General features: G+C 40.2%; 1 protein-coding gene across 1 annotated transcript; it reads left to right on the forward strand.

Moving 5' to 3' along the window:
* The first annotated feature begins 78 nt into the window (after positions 1-78).
* SRD5A1 (steroid 5 alpha-reductase 1) lies at positions 79-11182 on the forward strand. The gene is made up of 5 exons (XM_068196329.1): positions 79-453; positions 2453-2619; positions 5614-5715; positions 7764-7914; positions 10062-11182. The coding sequence occupies exons 1-5, from the start codon at positions 128-130 to the stop codon at positions 10126-10128; spliced, it is 813 nt and encodes a 270-aa protein (XP_068052430.1). The 5' UTR covers positions 79-127; the 3' UTR covers positions 10129-11182.
* The last annotated feature ends 2840 nt before the right edge of the window (positions 11183-14022 follow it).

Raw genomic sequence — 14022 nt, forward strand, 5'->3', positions numbered from 1 at the left:
GGCCCGGCCCGGCCCGGCCCCACCCACAACTGGCGGGCGGGGGCAGGGCGGGGCGGAGGCGGGGCTGGGGCGGCCCCGCCGCCGGCGAGCGCTGGCGGTGCCAGATGAACCGAGGCGGCGGAGCGCGATGGGTTCTGCCGGCGATGGCGGCGTGTGCGCGCTGTGGCGCCGGGCCGAGGGCCCCGAGGAGCGGCGGCTGCTGGAGCTCTTCTCCTACGGGCTGATGGCGCTGGGCGCCGCCTCCGCCTTGCTGCTCTGCTTCATCCCCATGCCCTACGGCCGGTACTCCTCGCGGCGCTTCGGCTGGCTGCTGCCCGCCCGCCCCGCCTGGGCGCTGCAGGAGCTGCCCTCCCTCCTCGTCCCGCTCGGGCTCGCCGCCTGTGGCGGGGCGGTCGCGGCCGCCCGGCCCAACCGCGTCCTGCTGGGCTGCTTCCTCCTGCACTACGCGCACAGGTGCGGGGTCGGGCGGGCGGCGCTGCCCGCGGGCACAGGCGGGGCTGGGGTGGATGGCCAGGGCTCCCTGCCATGCTGAAGGCAGGAAAAAGGATCGGTCTTCATAGAGAGCCTTGGCTGCTTCTTCCCGACCGAAGGGGTTGAGGTTCTGTTAATTAGCGTTTGTTACTTAATGTAATAGTGACTGACGTCTCTTCTGCTTCGCTACACTAAGATATGTCCTGTTTTGTCACGGTGTCTGGGTAAATAGCTGTGGCCATGCGGTGCCGGCTCCCCTGTGTGCGCTGTGCTATGCACCGTGATGCTCCGGCGTGCAAACGGAGCGCTTGGCGCTCCCGCAGCGCGCCGCTCCGTCCCTGTGCTGCTGCTGTGCCTCGTGGTGACTCCCTCTTCAGAAAGGGATTGACCAGGCTATCTTAAGGTCACTGTGTTACAACAAGGAAAGTTCAGCACCGTGTAGTGATGTGATCTTGATGTTGCTAAACAATAGCTATTTTCTAATTAAGTTGCTCAACATTGTCTTTCAACTTAGTGTTCGTTGCAGGAGTTGGACTGGATGAACCTTGTGTGTTTCCTCCAGCTCAGCATATTCAAGGATTCATTAAAGTACTGGCAAAGCTGAGGCTGTGTCCTATGTTGCCAGGTAGTCAATGGTATTCAGGCATTTTATAAAAATACTTGGAGAAGGCAGCTGAGTTGGAGCCCAGGTGTGATCTTGCTGTTCCCTTCAAGTAGTGGACAGTAACTACTTGTCATACTCCTCAAGTAAATTTGCCTCCAAGACGGGAGGATTAGATTTGTCAGGTTTATTTTAAGCCACTTGTGTGACTGATATGTTATTTTCTGGTGCTTATTGAGAAAAGCTCTTGCTTCTGACCAAGTGTATTCCAACAACCTTGTAGTGGGGAGGTATATGACATATGGTTGGCCTGGAGGCTGCCTTTGAAAACCTGCAATTTTGTCTTTGCTCCCCCTTTTTCTATTCTTAAGTGTAAAGACATTAACTTTTACATGGGATCTTAACTCATCCTTGAAGTCTGGGAATAGCTAGGGATGTGAGGCAATTTCTTTTTTTCCAATTGCTTGTTGCTATTGCCAAACCCATGGGACTCTTCTGTAGGTGAACGTAAACTGGAAGAACGTTTTCTGTTATCTAGTTCTGTTTGTTGTAGCATTGCATGCTTTAAATAATCCTGTAATGAATTTGTTACTCTTTCTTGAAAGCTATTAGAATTGGACTTCCTTTGGAAAGGTTATTTTGAAGCAGTTGTCCTTGGGTAGATGGAAAACAGGTGAAGAATGCTCAGGCTTCAGTGATCCTGCTTCTGTATCATTATGGATCATAATTAAATCAATAGACAATTGGGAGTTGGCTAGTTCCACAAGAAAGAACACAAGAGTATTCACCTGCTCTTCTTGTTTAGAGCTAGTTTGTTTACTTGCATAATCCCCCAGGAAAAGCAATCAAGATTCCTTTCCCAAATGGGATGGCAATTGTGGGTTTGTCACGTCTTTAGAGGTGTCATAGAGTAGACCAAAACTGTCAAGGTGAAGCAATTAATGTTTTGGCTTACAGGGTAGGGAGGAAACTGAGGTCAATTAAGTTATTTTAAAGGGGATTGACTTTCCCCCTGGAAATGCTGGGGGAATTTAGTGGAGGGGTCCTTGTTTCATCTCAGAAAATTTGATGATACAACTGAGGATTTAGGAACAAATATGGACTGTGTAATATCAGTTGTCTTTATTCCTCTCACCAAAGTAGTTGCTTTGGATGCAAAGTTCAAAATTTCTGCCATATGGTAGAGAGTACTGGCCTTGTAATTCCAACTAGGCAAAAAAAAAGAATGTTTTAGGTGTTTAAGCAAGTGCAGCTATCCTTTCAAACACACACCAAGGGCTGGTGCTGAAAATTTGTAAAGTAGGGTAGTGTGGACAATGTTTGGACTTCAAAACTATCTTTTTTGTGGTTAATACATTTTCTTTTCTTTGTTTTCTATAGGGCACTCATCTTTCCTCTGCTGATCCGTGAAGGAAAACCAACGCCATTTTTCACTTTTGCGTTAGCACTTCTGTTCTGTGTTTTCAACGGGTACTTACAGGGCCGAAGCTTAACCACCTATGCAACTTACCCTCCAGGCTGGCTGGGCGACTCACGCTTCATTACAGGTGAGTTAAATCATGTTATGAGAACATCAGGTGTAATTTTCCTCTGTCTTCATAGCTCTTAATTTTTATTGTGATTTTACAGTATCTCCAATGCCATTTTAAAAGTCTTCTCATAATTTTCTCATTGGTGTAGCTGAAGGCTTTTTAACCTGTGAACTCACACTTCTTTCTGCAGTGCTAGATGATCTGATTGTGGTCTTTACTCTCTTAACAGCTAAGTAAATCCAGATCATGTATTTTTTTTTCCTCATTGAAGCTTGAAGCCCTACAGGGAACCAGCAGCATGCAGGTTTAGAAGAAGCAAAGCTTTTCTGTGTAACATGCAGATTAAACCAAAGTAACAAATTTGTGGAGTAAAAAAATCTATCAAGGATAGCTGCTAACTACTGGCATACCATGGCAAATGCTAGAAGTCCTTGGTGTCAGGATATCTACACTGGATACACACACTGGCACCAATCCAGCTGCCCTTGTAATTGAGGGTGACTTTGTCAAATGACAAAAATGGCCCCACAAGGAAGGGGTGGAAGGGTTGATCATTCACTCCCAATTGGGAAGTGAGGTTACACTTATACTTGAAGCAATGGATATGATTAAAGGACTAAGGTATTTAGTGACAAAGTATTTAATTTACTCAATTTTTTTTTTTGTTTCCTAGGCATCTACTTTTGCCTACTGTGAAAATGATAGTATCATTTCCTAATGAAATCTTTACAGAAAGATCATTTTCATCTGAAGATAAACCAGAATATTTTGCCTCATCAGTCAAAGGCAGAGTACTGGACTGTGTAGATCCTTGATCTGAGTCAGAACCCTTCTTTTTGTTATTCTGTAGCCAGAGTAAGTTAGTCTTTCTCCTTTATTTCTCAAGCCTTTTACATCAATAAAAAATATTTTTTTTGTTTTATTCCAGTGTTATTTTGGATGACAGAGAGGACAACTGTGCTGAATGCTGTCATGAATATAAGATTGAAGAAATTTTAATATAAGTAGATTCTCTTGCCAAGATTAGGAGGCAGTTCTCTTTGTACACTAAAAATAGAGAAATTGAGGTACAAGGGAATGACTTCAGAGAGCACTAGAATATATTTGAAACTCTCTTGGTCATTTAAAATTTCCACTTTCCTTAAATCAGAATCCAGCAAAAGGAAAAAAAAATTAAGAGATTTCTTAATCAAAACTGTTGAAGACTGAAGCCAGGCAGGTGCTGTTTCCAGTACCTTAGTTGAAAGATATCTCAATACAGTGCTGTGAATGAATAATGATTAAGGAGCTATAAATCAGTTCCTCCTTAATCAAATATCTTAAAAAAAAAATCAAGTTAATAAGACTTGTTGCTCAGGTTTCCTTGGGTTCTTTTGGGCAGGTTTTGGGTTTTTTTTAAGTTTCAAGGATTTCTGAAAGATACAAATGTGCAAATGACAATAGTTAGGTTCATCTGCTTTCAGTTATGAATACTTCTGTGCATGAATTAGTTTGGTTTGTATTTGTGGTTTTGTTTGTTTGTTCCTTTTCCTAAATAATACCAGTTTGAAATATATGCTTATATATATTTCTACTACCACTAAGCGAACCTGTCTGTTTTCAGAGGAAACAGGAATGTTCTGCTGTAAGTGCACAACCATGAGCTTGCAAACCAAGAACAATGTCATAATCTTTCAGCATGAACCTTACACCTGTATGCCAATAAAGAACTTGTGAATTTACCAAGAAAGCTGGTGATACCCTGAAGTGGTGACTGCTACAAACAGGACACTAACACCTCTCTGCCTAACCCTTGTGTCCTTTCCTAATCTACCTGCACTTTATTTGGAAACTGCTTTCTTCCTTTGTTTGCTTTAGCTTCTTCAAACCCTTTGCAGCATGCCGCATCTTTTCTTACTCCTTTAAGTCCCTATTCAACTACTTCCTTTGAATGTTGATGGCTAACTCTTTTGTGCATCTAAACACTTTTTTAATAGCAGCTCTGCAAAGCAGAACAGCACCTGTAACTCTCAAGGTGCAGGTTACAGAACATCAGCATCTCAACTGTTGCATGAAGCTTTTTATCTGGCAATGAGGCAATTAAGCATGTGTCACCTCTGCTCTCTTCACACATCAAACCTGAAGAGCGTGTATGCATTGTCCAAATGTGGTTATAATCTTGGAGGCACAAGTGTCTCTCCTAATATGGATAGGTATCTGGATGCTCCAGATTGTGTCTTGTTGGAAAAACTAATCACAGAATCTGAGATGAGGGACTCATTAACCTCAAAACATAGACCTTAACTGTTCCTTATCAGCAGGCAATGCTGCCTTCAACAGAAGATAACATAGGCAATGTGTTGCCAAGGAATACAAATAATGAATTTCAATCCTAAATTCCTTTTGATTTATCCCACCCTTATGGCAACATAAGGATGCAGAATGGGACAACAATGTCAGTTTCTGTGAAAGGCTATAATAAATGGCTAAACCATTTTGCTGAATGGCACGATTAAATGGTATGTTAATTCCTTCACAGTTGTATTCCTTTTATTGCACAGAAATCTGTTGGGGAAATTTTGATATGCTATCAGTAAAATAGTAAAAGGAGAGTGGGGCTAAGATGTGTCCCTCTGGGAAGATTAAAAATGGCTGGCTGTTTCAGTGTGTAAAATTTTAGCATATTTGTTATTCTATGTTGAAGTTAGGGAAACATACACATTACATCTGCATATATGAACATACATACATTTATAAAAGTCTAGCAACATAAAAATAATCTTCATTTTTACAGTGCTATTTCCCATCTAGGGAGCTGTTGCTCTACTAGCAACCGGTACTTGCTGTGAGCTCTACTGATTGAAGAGCACAGTGTGGGATTGGGACTGTGCAGGATTGTCACCAGAACTGTTCATGCTGCTTACGTTACTACTGCTTGGAGACAATATGCCTAATGTGATATCTGACTGTAGTTTGTCTTCTGAACAAACACAGTGCACTAAATACAGTATTTTTAATATTTCTCCATAGGTTTTTTAGGATGGTTGATTGGCATGGCCATCAATATTCATTCTGATCATATTCTCAGAAATCTGAGAAAACCTGGGGAAACTGGTTACAAGATACCAAGAGGTAAGTAAAATGGTACAGAAATTAATATAACAAAAAGAAGTATTTCTCATATAAGAAGAGGTGGAGAGAGCTTGGACTGTTCAGACTGGAGAAGAGAAGGCTCAAGGGAGATCTTACCAAAGGTTATATATTACAAAGAAGAGAGAACTAGGCTCTCCTTAGTGATGCCTAGTGACAGGACCAGAGACAGTGGACACAAACTTATATCTGATTTTTTTGGGGGGCTGTGGGGATGGTCAAACACACAGATGTGGAGCAGGTTGCTCAGAGAGACTGGAGGGAGACTCAAAAGCATACTGGGCATAGTCCTGGGCAACCTCCTCTGGCTGATCCTACTTCAACAGTGGTGGTTGAACAAGATTATCTCAAGAGATCCCTTCCAACCTAAAATGATTCTGTGTGAAAATGGCCTTCTAAAGCTTGGCGTATTTTAGAGCAGATAGTAATTTATTATATAAGAGGCAACTGGAAATAGCATTTTGTTTTCTACCACAGGAAGTGATTTTATAGTTTGGGAAACATTTTTTTCCTCTTAAGCCAAGTATTGTAAGGAATCTGTTTCATTATATCAGTTGCCTTGTGCAAATCTTTGGGTTTCTTGACCAACATTGCCTTTGTTTTTAAAAAGGGGTAAAAATGTAACAGCATTGCCCAACTTTTCAGAGAATCAGCAGGTGGGTGGAGAAGAAAGACCTAAATTATTAACTCAGTGTAGGAGCAACAGGGGAATGAAGGAAGTAGTCAGCATGTGACCCATCTCATGTCTGATATAAGAGGAAGGTACCTAAAGTAATTGGAGAACAGCAACAATTTTGAAAAGGGCGACACAGGGAAAAGAGGACAGAAATCGAAATTAATTTGGCATTGTAAATTCTGACCTTCATGGGAAAATGGATAATGTGGAAGGCTTTCTTATGGAGCCTATATTGACTTCTGGGTACATTGCGCTCACTGAGATCAGAAAGGTAATACTACCTCTGAATTCTGTTATCTCACTAGATTTTTCTTCTTAGTTGTTGCTTTTTCTTGGTTGTTAATTTTTTTAATAAAACTGCAAGAACTAAGATATATAAGGTAGACTGTTATTTTTCACCAAGAAGAATAAAATAATTATAATTTTAATAGATGTAAATTGAAGTGCTCATGTGAAAAAATGAATATGAACATACTATACTGTCTTCAGTGTACAAAATGGTTCTGAAGGAAATATGTTATTTGCTGTAAGATCAGGAGGAGGTGATCTTGATGTTGCTTATCCAGTTTAAGTGCTAGAATTTCACTTTTGTCACAAAAGTAGTGTAACTAGAGCAAGGTCAAAACACGTCCTTTATTACATTTGCCAAATACTTGTTTGTTTAGTCCCGCTGGTAAAGCATATGCTGAGATGTTATCCATTTGTACACCAACTTTGGAATTAGGGCGAAATTCTTAATTTAAAAAATTCTCAGCAGCTGAGTACCAATTGTTTATGCACAACTGTCCATACAATTGATTCAACACAGACTGCCAAATTTTCACTGAGTGTAGAAGCTGAAACAGCAGCTCTGATGAGGAATGGGGACAAAAGCACAATAACTTTGTAAGCTAGAGAATAAATTTGAAACTCCATAATAATAGTATTGTTCATAATTAACTTATTTTCTAAAGTACTTAAAGAAATTAAAAACTGTAGGCTAACTAACCCTATGAGTATTTTCTGGGACTCAAGGGGAGTATGTCTTCTGTTTCTACATATTTTAAAAAAGTTTTCGTGAATGATCAAAGAACATGTCATTAAGTAATTATTCACAAAGGCATGTACTTGCTGCTGATACTAGTAAATCTGCTTTTCTTTATTTAAAGAGGAAAAGTGGAGCTACAAAAGGTCTGTCTTAGAATGAGGTCTGAAGTGATCCTTCATAGTACAGCTTGAACTGAAAAACACTGTCTCCAATGCCTTTCAAGATCAAATAGAGATATTAGTGATATAGCTCCTACTTGGTGCACAGAAAAGGTAACATTGAACATCTCGACTAAGGTATTTTGAAGTAACTCTGTCCTGCTTTCAGGAGGAATGTTTGAGTATGTCAGTGGAGCCAACTTTTTTGGAGAGATCCTGGAATGGTTTGGGTTTGCCCTTGCCTGCTGCACCATTGAAAGCCTTGCATTTGCATTGTGCACTCTTTTCATCCTGGGTTCAAGGGCAAGACAACACCACAAGTAAGTGTTCCTGCCTTGTCAGCTCTGTTGTCTCTATGCCCCACTGCATTTCCATTTCACAAATTATGCCTCATCCTACAGGGATGTTGCAGAGCAAGTCTTGTGAAAGAGACTGCTGCTGTAGGGCAGAAAATGATAGAGAATACTCTGAGAAGATTAAGTACTGCAGAATTTCGGCAGAATAGTATAGAGCATAAACACAGTGCAACAAGGTGGTCAAAATAATGTTTAAATGAAGACAGTACATGCTGGATCTGTAAAGATTATAGACAAGTTTACCAATATTTTCATAATTAATCAAATACTATACTTTCTCTTCTCAAACTTGTTTCTCTAGTATATAAATTTTTGAAAATCACCCAAGCTGTCTTTAACAGGCACACTTTATAGTCATGTGTGTATCGTATTGTCTATAATCAATTGTACAGACATTATGAAAGCAGTTCTGATAGATGATATTGAATGAAGTCTCTGCTCTAAACATTCTGACTGCTCATGTACTGTATTTATAATGTGGCTTTCCTGCTAACAAGAAGGACCATTGTTTGGGGAGACTTGTTTCCTGAAAGGATTCTCATTAAGGAACAGCATGCTTAAAAGAATTTGAACATGTTAATTTTATTTTGGTTATTTTCAGCTTCCTGCTTTGGTTGTCATGTTGAAATTTAGTGGCATGAGAGGAAATAAACATGAATTTAAGGACAAAATGGGTTGAAAAAAAATACTGACCATCTATGAGGGCAGCCACGTCTGTCTTAGGGAGTCCTAAAAACCTCCAGGAATAGAGGTTTTCCTGCCCATTGTTTGTAGGATGTTCTGGTTCTGTAATACCCTCCCAGTGAGTAAGTTTCTCCCACTAGCCAACCTGAGCCTTCCAAACCTGTTGCCTATGACCGTCTCTTCCTGTTTTATCACCTGCTATTAGTGAGCAGAGTTGCAGTGTCTTGAGTTGGGAGGAGCATTTGAAGGTTGTGGTGTCCAGTCAACTGGTGTGTGCCAAACCACAAGGCCCAGGGCTCATCCAGTTGAGTTCTGAGTGTCTTCTCCTTGCCAGATGAAGCAAGGACAGGTTCTCCTGCCTCTCCTTGTATATTAGGTTCTTCAGGCTCAAATTCAAAACCAACCTCAATTGATGGTTGGTTTCCATCAATCTTAAGCCTTGATGGCCCTCTTTCAGAACATCAAGAAAAGCTAAAGGTTGTTAAAGGAAGTTTTTTTACACTAAAGGAAAAATGCATGAAAAGGAAATAGGAGTACAGGACAGAACCCCCAAGCAACTAAAAATAGCAAAACCATGTAAGTGAAGAAATGTTTGTGTAGTTTGTTTATTTATAAAACTTAGAATAATTGAGTGAAATGGGTCACTAGGGTAATAATTGTGTTCCCTAGATGCAGGTTATCGTGCATGTATATTGCATATTTTGTTCTGTTTATTCCAGCTTTGATCTTGCAGTTAACTATTGATATTATGAATATCTGCACCTTTGAGGAACCCAGGCAAACTTAGTTCTTTTATTTCAGAGAAGCAGAACAATAAATATACAAAAATGGGACTAAACATGCTTGTTATGGAAGGTGAAAACACAAACAATATCTGATAGTGCTCTGTTTTTTTGGTTTTTTTTTTCTGGATTTGAAAATAGTGATGGTCTTTGAGGAGTGTTAGCAATAAGGCAAGTGCAATGTTTGTCATGTTCGGTTTGATTACCCAAATTCCAACTGCAGCCAAAGACGTTTCTATGCAGAATGGGACTCTCATTCCAGTGTGTGAAGCATCCCTTGCTTATTATGCAATGACACATTTTCGATTTTATTTTTTCTCCCTCTAATTCTAAAATGTGTAAATTCTCGGTATGTGCAATACCATACATTTTGAAAGAATGGGTTATTCCTTCCCTGACATATCTCACCACATCTGTTGGTTTGATTTCCAAACCAAGTGGCAGCTAGTTATATTTGGTGATTAGATGTCATTAGGGTGAGTGCAGTAAATGCCATTTTTCTATCCAGAGTAGGTTATAAAGGCTTTTTTTTTGTTTGTAGACAAAAACATGTATGGATTAAATTAAACAGATTGTACAATTATTTCATTTCTTCAGCAGTGTTTTGAAGACTCAATACTCATCAGATTTTTCTTTGTTTTTCAGATGGTACCTTGAGAAATTTGAAGACTATCCAAAGGACAGGAAAATTGTCATCCCATTTTTGTACTGAGCTGTGCTTTTAACACTTTGAGATGGATGCTTTTAGTAATGGCCAACATTTTACAGATGCTGGCAGGTTAGCAACACACTTGGATCATCACTGTGAGAAAGCCTTTCCATCAGTGCTGCTATTACTTACTGCTTTTTCCTCCTAATGGTAACCCAGAAGTCTGATGGACAGGGTGAATAGGAGCAGAAGTGTTTTTCCAGTGGTGAAGCACCTTCATAAATACATTAGGCAATGAGTCTGAATGGGCATTGTAGGAAGTACTGTGCATGACTTCTGATGCTTCTTTTTCTGCCTGTGGGGGCTTCTGCTGTTTCCACTCAATGTAGGCAAGCTGTCCTGAGGATTGTGCTGTGAGCTCAGCCACCCTCACTGCAGTCTGGATGGTGTGTTCTGCCTACATACACAAACAGGGTTGATTTTATTTTTTTTCCCTTGCCTTCCTAATTCTTTCAATTCCCCACACCTGCATCTCCAGAAGAGCTGGTGATGTAGACCAAGGGATTAGATGAATACAGTTGCTTTTAGATGAGAGGCAGTGTTTTTCCTTCTCTTTGCACCCTTACAAATATAGGGACACTGTATAGACAATATTTAATGATATTTACATAAAAGCTGTACTGCTAATAGATTAATATTGTCATCTACCTCTTAAAATAGATAGCTATCTCAATATGCAATATGTGTCTTCTCACTCTAAACTGGTTTTGGAAGTCTACTTAGGTGAATCTAGCATTGTTAACAATTATGTAATGTTTTCTAACTTAATTTATAAAAAAACCTTGAGATTGAAAAAAAAATCTTACTGTGCTGTTTTTAAAAAATCAAGTGTCTTCTTTCTTCTGTTGCTAATATTCTAGGTGATTTTATAGTCTAAAATTCTGGAGCCTTGTGTCTGTTCTCATACCCCAACCTTTTGCTCATGAAGGACTCCAGAATGGTTTCAAGAATATGATGGGATCCCAAGCATACAGATTTTCAAGTTATCTATGTCTTTTGCATGATTGTAATAATAATCTTTTAGAATTGCTGACCCAAAAAAAAAAAAACAAAACAACCCAAGAGAAAACTAAAACAAACAAACAAAAAAAACCAAACAAAAACAAAAGGCTACCAAGTGAACAACCAAATTCTAATATAGTTATAAAAATTAAAAAACAAATAAATGAACACTGAGAAAAAAATTCCACAAAACTCTGCTGCTAATATAATTTGAAAATAAATGGAATTCAAACTTTTGCCAAGTGTCATCTGCTCTGTTTGCACTTCTGTGTTGGGTTATATTCTTAAAAAAAATTAGTAACGTAATTTTGCCAGATGATAAGTTTTCCAGTAGGGAATTGCAGTAAGATTTGTTTTGATGAGCAGTCATGAGCTTGCTGGAGAGAGAGGATGGTGAAGAGTTTGATTTATTCCTCAATGTTAAAATGGAGTTATTTGACAATGAAAGTTCAATAGGATCACTTAAAGCATATTCTGAAGATAATTTTAGAGTCTTGGGACATTTCTAAATCCTATCATCTCTGCATCATTTTTTTAATCTTCTTGTCTAAATCATCCACCTATCAAAATCTCTTTTAGTGGAAAAAAATATAGGATTCAAAAACCACTGTCTACCCAAGGTGTTTAAACCCAAACATAGTTTGTGGTGAATTAATATCTTTACTGGGTTTGTGTGGCCAGATTTTGGTGATGGGGGCTAAAGGGGTGGCTTCTGTAAGAAGATGCTAGAAGCTTCTCCCATGTCTGGCAGAGCCAATGCCAGCTTGAGCCAACCTGCTCCTGACTAAGGCTGAGCCCATCATAAAGGACAGTAATGTCTTTATAATAACATATTTAAGAAAGAAAAAAAAATGTTCTTGGGCAGAGCAACATCTATGCAGACACCAAGTGAGGAGTGGGAGGAGGTGCTTCAGGTGTTGGAGCCGAGATTCTCCTGCTGGAGCTGTGCCCCTGCAGCCCATGGAGGACCATGGGGATTCAGAGATCCACTTGCAGCCTGTGGAGGATCCTCATGCCAGAGCAGGTGGCTGCCTGAGATGAGGCTGTGAACCCATGGGAAGCCTGTGCTGGAGCAGGGTTGTGACAGGGATGTTTGGAGAAAGGAGCACATGCTGGGGCAGGTTTCATGGTGGGACTTGAGACCCTGTGGAGGACCCATACTGGAGCAGGCTGTGCGTGAACTGCTGCACCCTGTGGAAGAGCAGTCCATGTTGGAGCAGTTCATTGAGAGCTGTTGCCCATGGGATGGACTCAGATTGGAGAAGTTCATGGAGAATTGTCTCCCATGGGAGGGACCTCATGTTGGAACAGGGGAAGGCCTCCTCTCCTTGAAGAGCAGGAGAAACCACAGGTGATGAACTGACCATAGCCCCTATTCCCTGTCTCCCTGTGCCTCCCTCGGGGAGGAGGTAGAGCTTGGGAAGAAGAGAAAGGTGGAGGGAAGGTGTTTTTAAAATGTATTTTACTTTTCATTATCCTGCTCTGTTTCTGTTAGTAACAAATTCAGTTAATATACCAAATTTGAGTCTCTTTTGTCTATGGTGATATTTGATGAGTGATCTCTCCTAGTCGTTATCTCAACCCATGGAGCTTAGGCTTTGGTTTCTTCTCCCTGTCCAGTTGTGGAGAGGAGAGACAGAGTGGCTTCGGTGGACACCTGGAATTTGGCCAGGGTCAACCCACCAAAAATCTTATATCTTCAAGGATATTTGTTTAAAAATCACTAATGGGACAACCTCCCAGTAAAAAAAATCATTTTTCTGCAGTATTTTAGAGTCTAATCTAACACTACTTTTTTTTTGCCTTTTTTGAAAAGGCAAATGTTCTTCTGATACTAAACAGTGAAAGAAAGGTCAGTGTTTATTGCATCTTTATATTCAAGAGCTGTAGTTCTCTAGTCAGTAGTCTTCTATCATAGTTTCCAGAAAATTTGAACAGATGTCTTGATTTTGCTCTGGTACTATGCTAATAAATATTTATCTTGCCTAAAAGTTCAGTTGGTTTGCCCACATAATGTTAATTTATGGTTTGCCTACAGTGGGATAGGATCTGAAGTGTGATAGTCTGACAGCTTATCCCTGTTCTCTCTCTTGTTGCAGAAAAGGAAAAGCTAAGGTCTGTGGGCTGCGAATGTCAGTATGTTTAGAAATGTTATTTAATTGGATTAATTAAAAAAATCCCAAACCCAAGCCAGAAGGATTTGTTCTTTGTGTGATTATATTTTATATTCTCATTATACTTCTAGAGCCTTCCCTAAGAAAAGTACAGATTTTATTTGAGGCAGGTCATATGAGGAGCATATGAAAGAGCTGGGACTGTTTAGCCTGGAGAAAAGGGGGCCCAGGGGGAATCTTACTACTCTCTACAACTGTCTGAAAGGAGGTTGTAGCCAGGTGGGAGTTCATCTCTTCTCCCAGGTAACCAGTGATAGAGTGAGAGGAAATGGCCTTATGTTGTGCCAGGGGAGGTTCAGATTGGCTATTATGAAAAATTTCTTCACTGAAAGGGTTGTCAAGTCCTGGAACAAGCTGCCTGGGGAAGTGGTGGAGTCACAATCCTTGGAGGTATGCATGTAGTTGTGGTACTGAGGGAGATGGTTTAGTGGTGGACTTGGTAGTGCTGGGTTAAAGGTTGGACTCACTTAACTCTGAGGTCTTTTCCAACCTAAACTACTCTGATTCCCACATTTCAAGACCCAGGTACATGATCAACTTGGTCAAATGCTAGAATTGCCTTTTGTTTAAACAATATCCTACTTATTTTTCATCACTTGTGATCCCTTTTCAGCAGCTCTGACAGATTTTTCTCTTGGAAAATATATAATACTGAAATATTTTTCTCAAGAATATGTAATGTGAAAATGAACTCTGTTCTGCACATTCCAGAGGGAGAAAA

Source organism: Anomalospiza imberbis, chromosome 1 (assembly GCF_031753505.1).
Source record: "Anomalospiza imberbis isolate Cuckoo-Finch-1a 21T00152 chromosome 1, ASM3175350v1, whole genome shotgun sequence".
Classification (NCBI taxonomy): Eukaryota; Metazoa; Chordata; class Aves; order Passeriformes; family Viduidae; genus Anomalospiza; species Anomalospiza imberbis.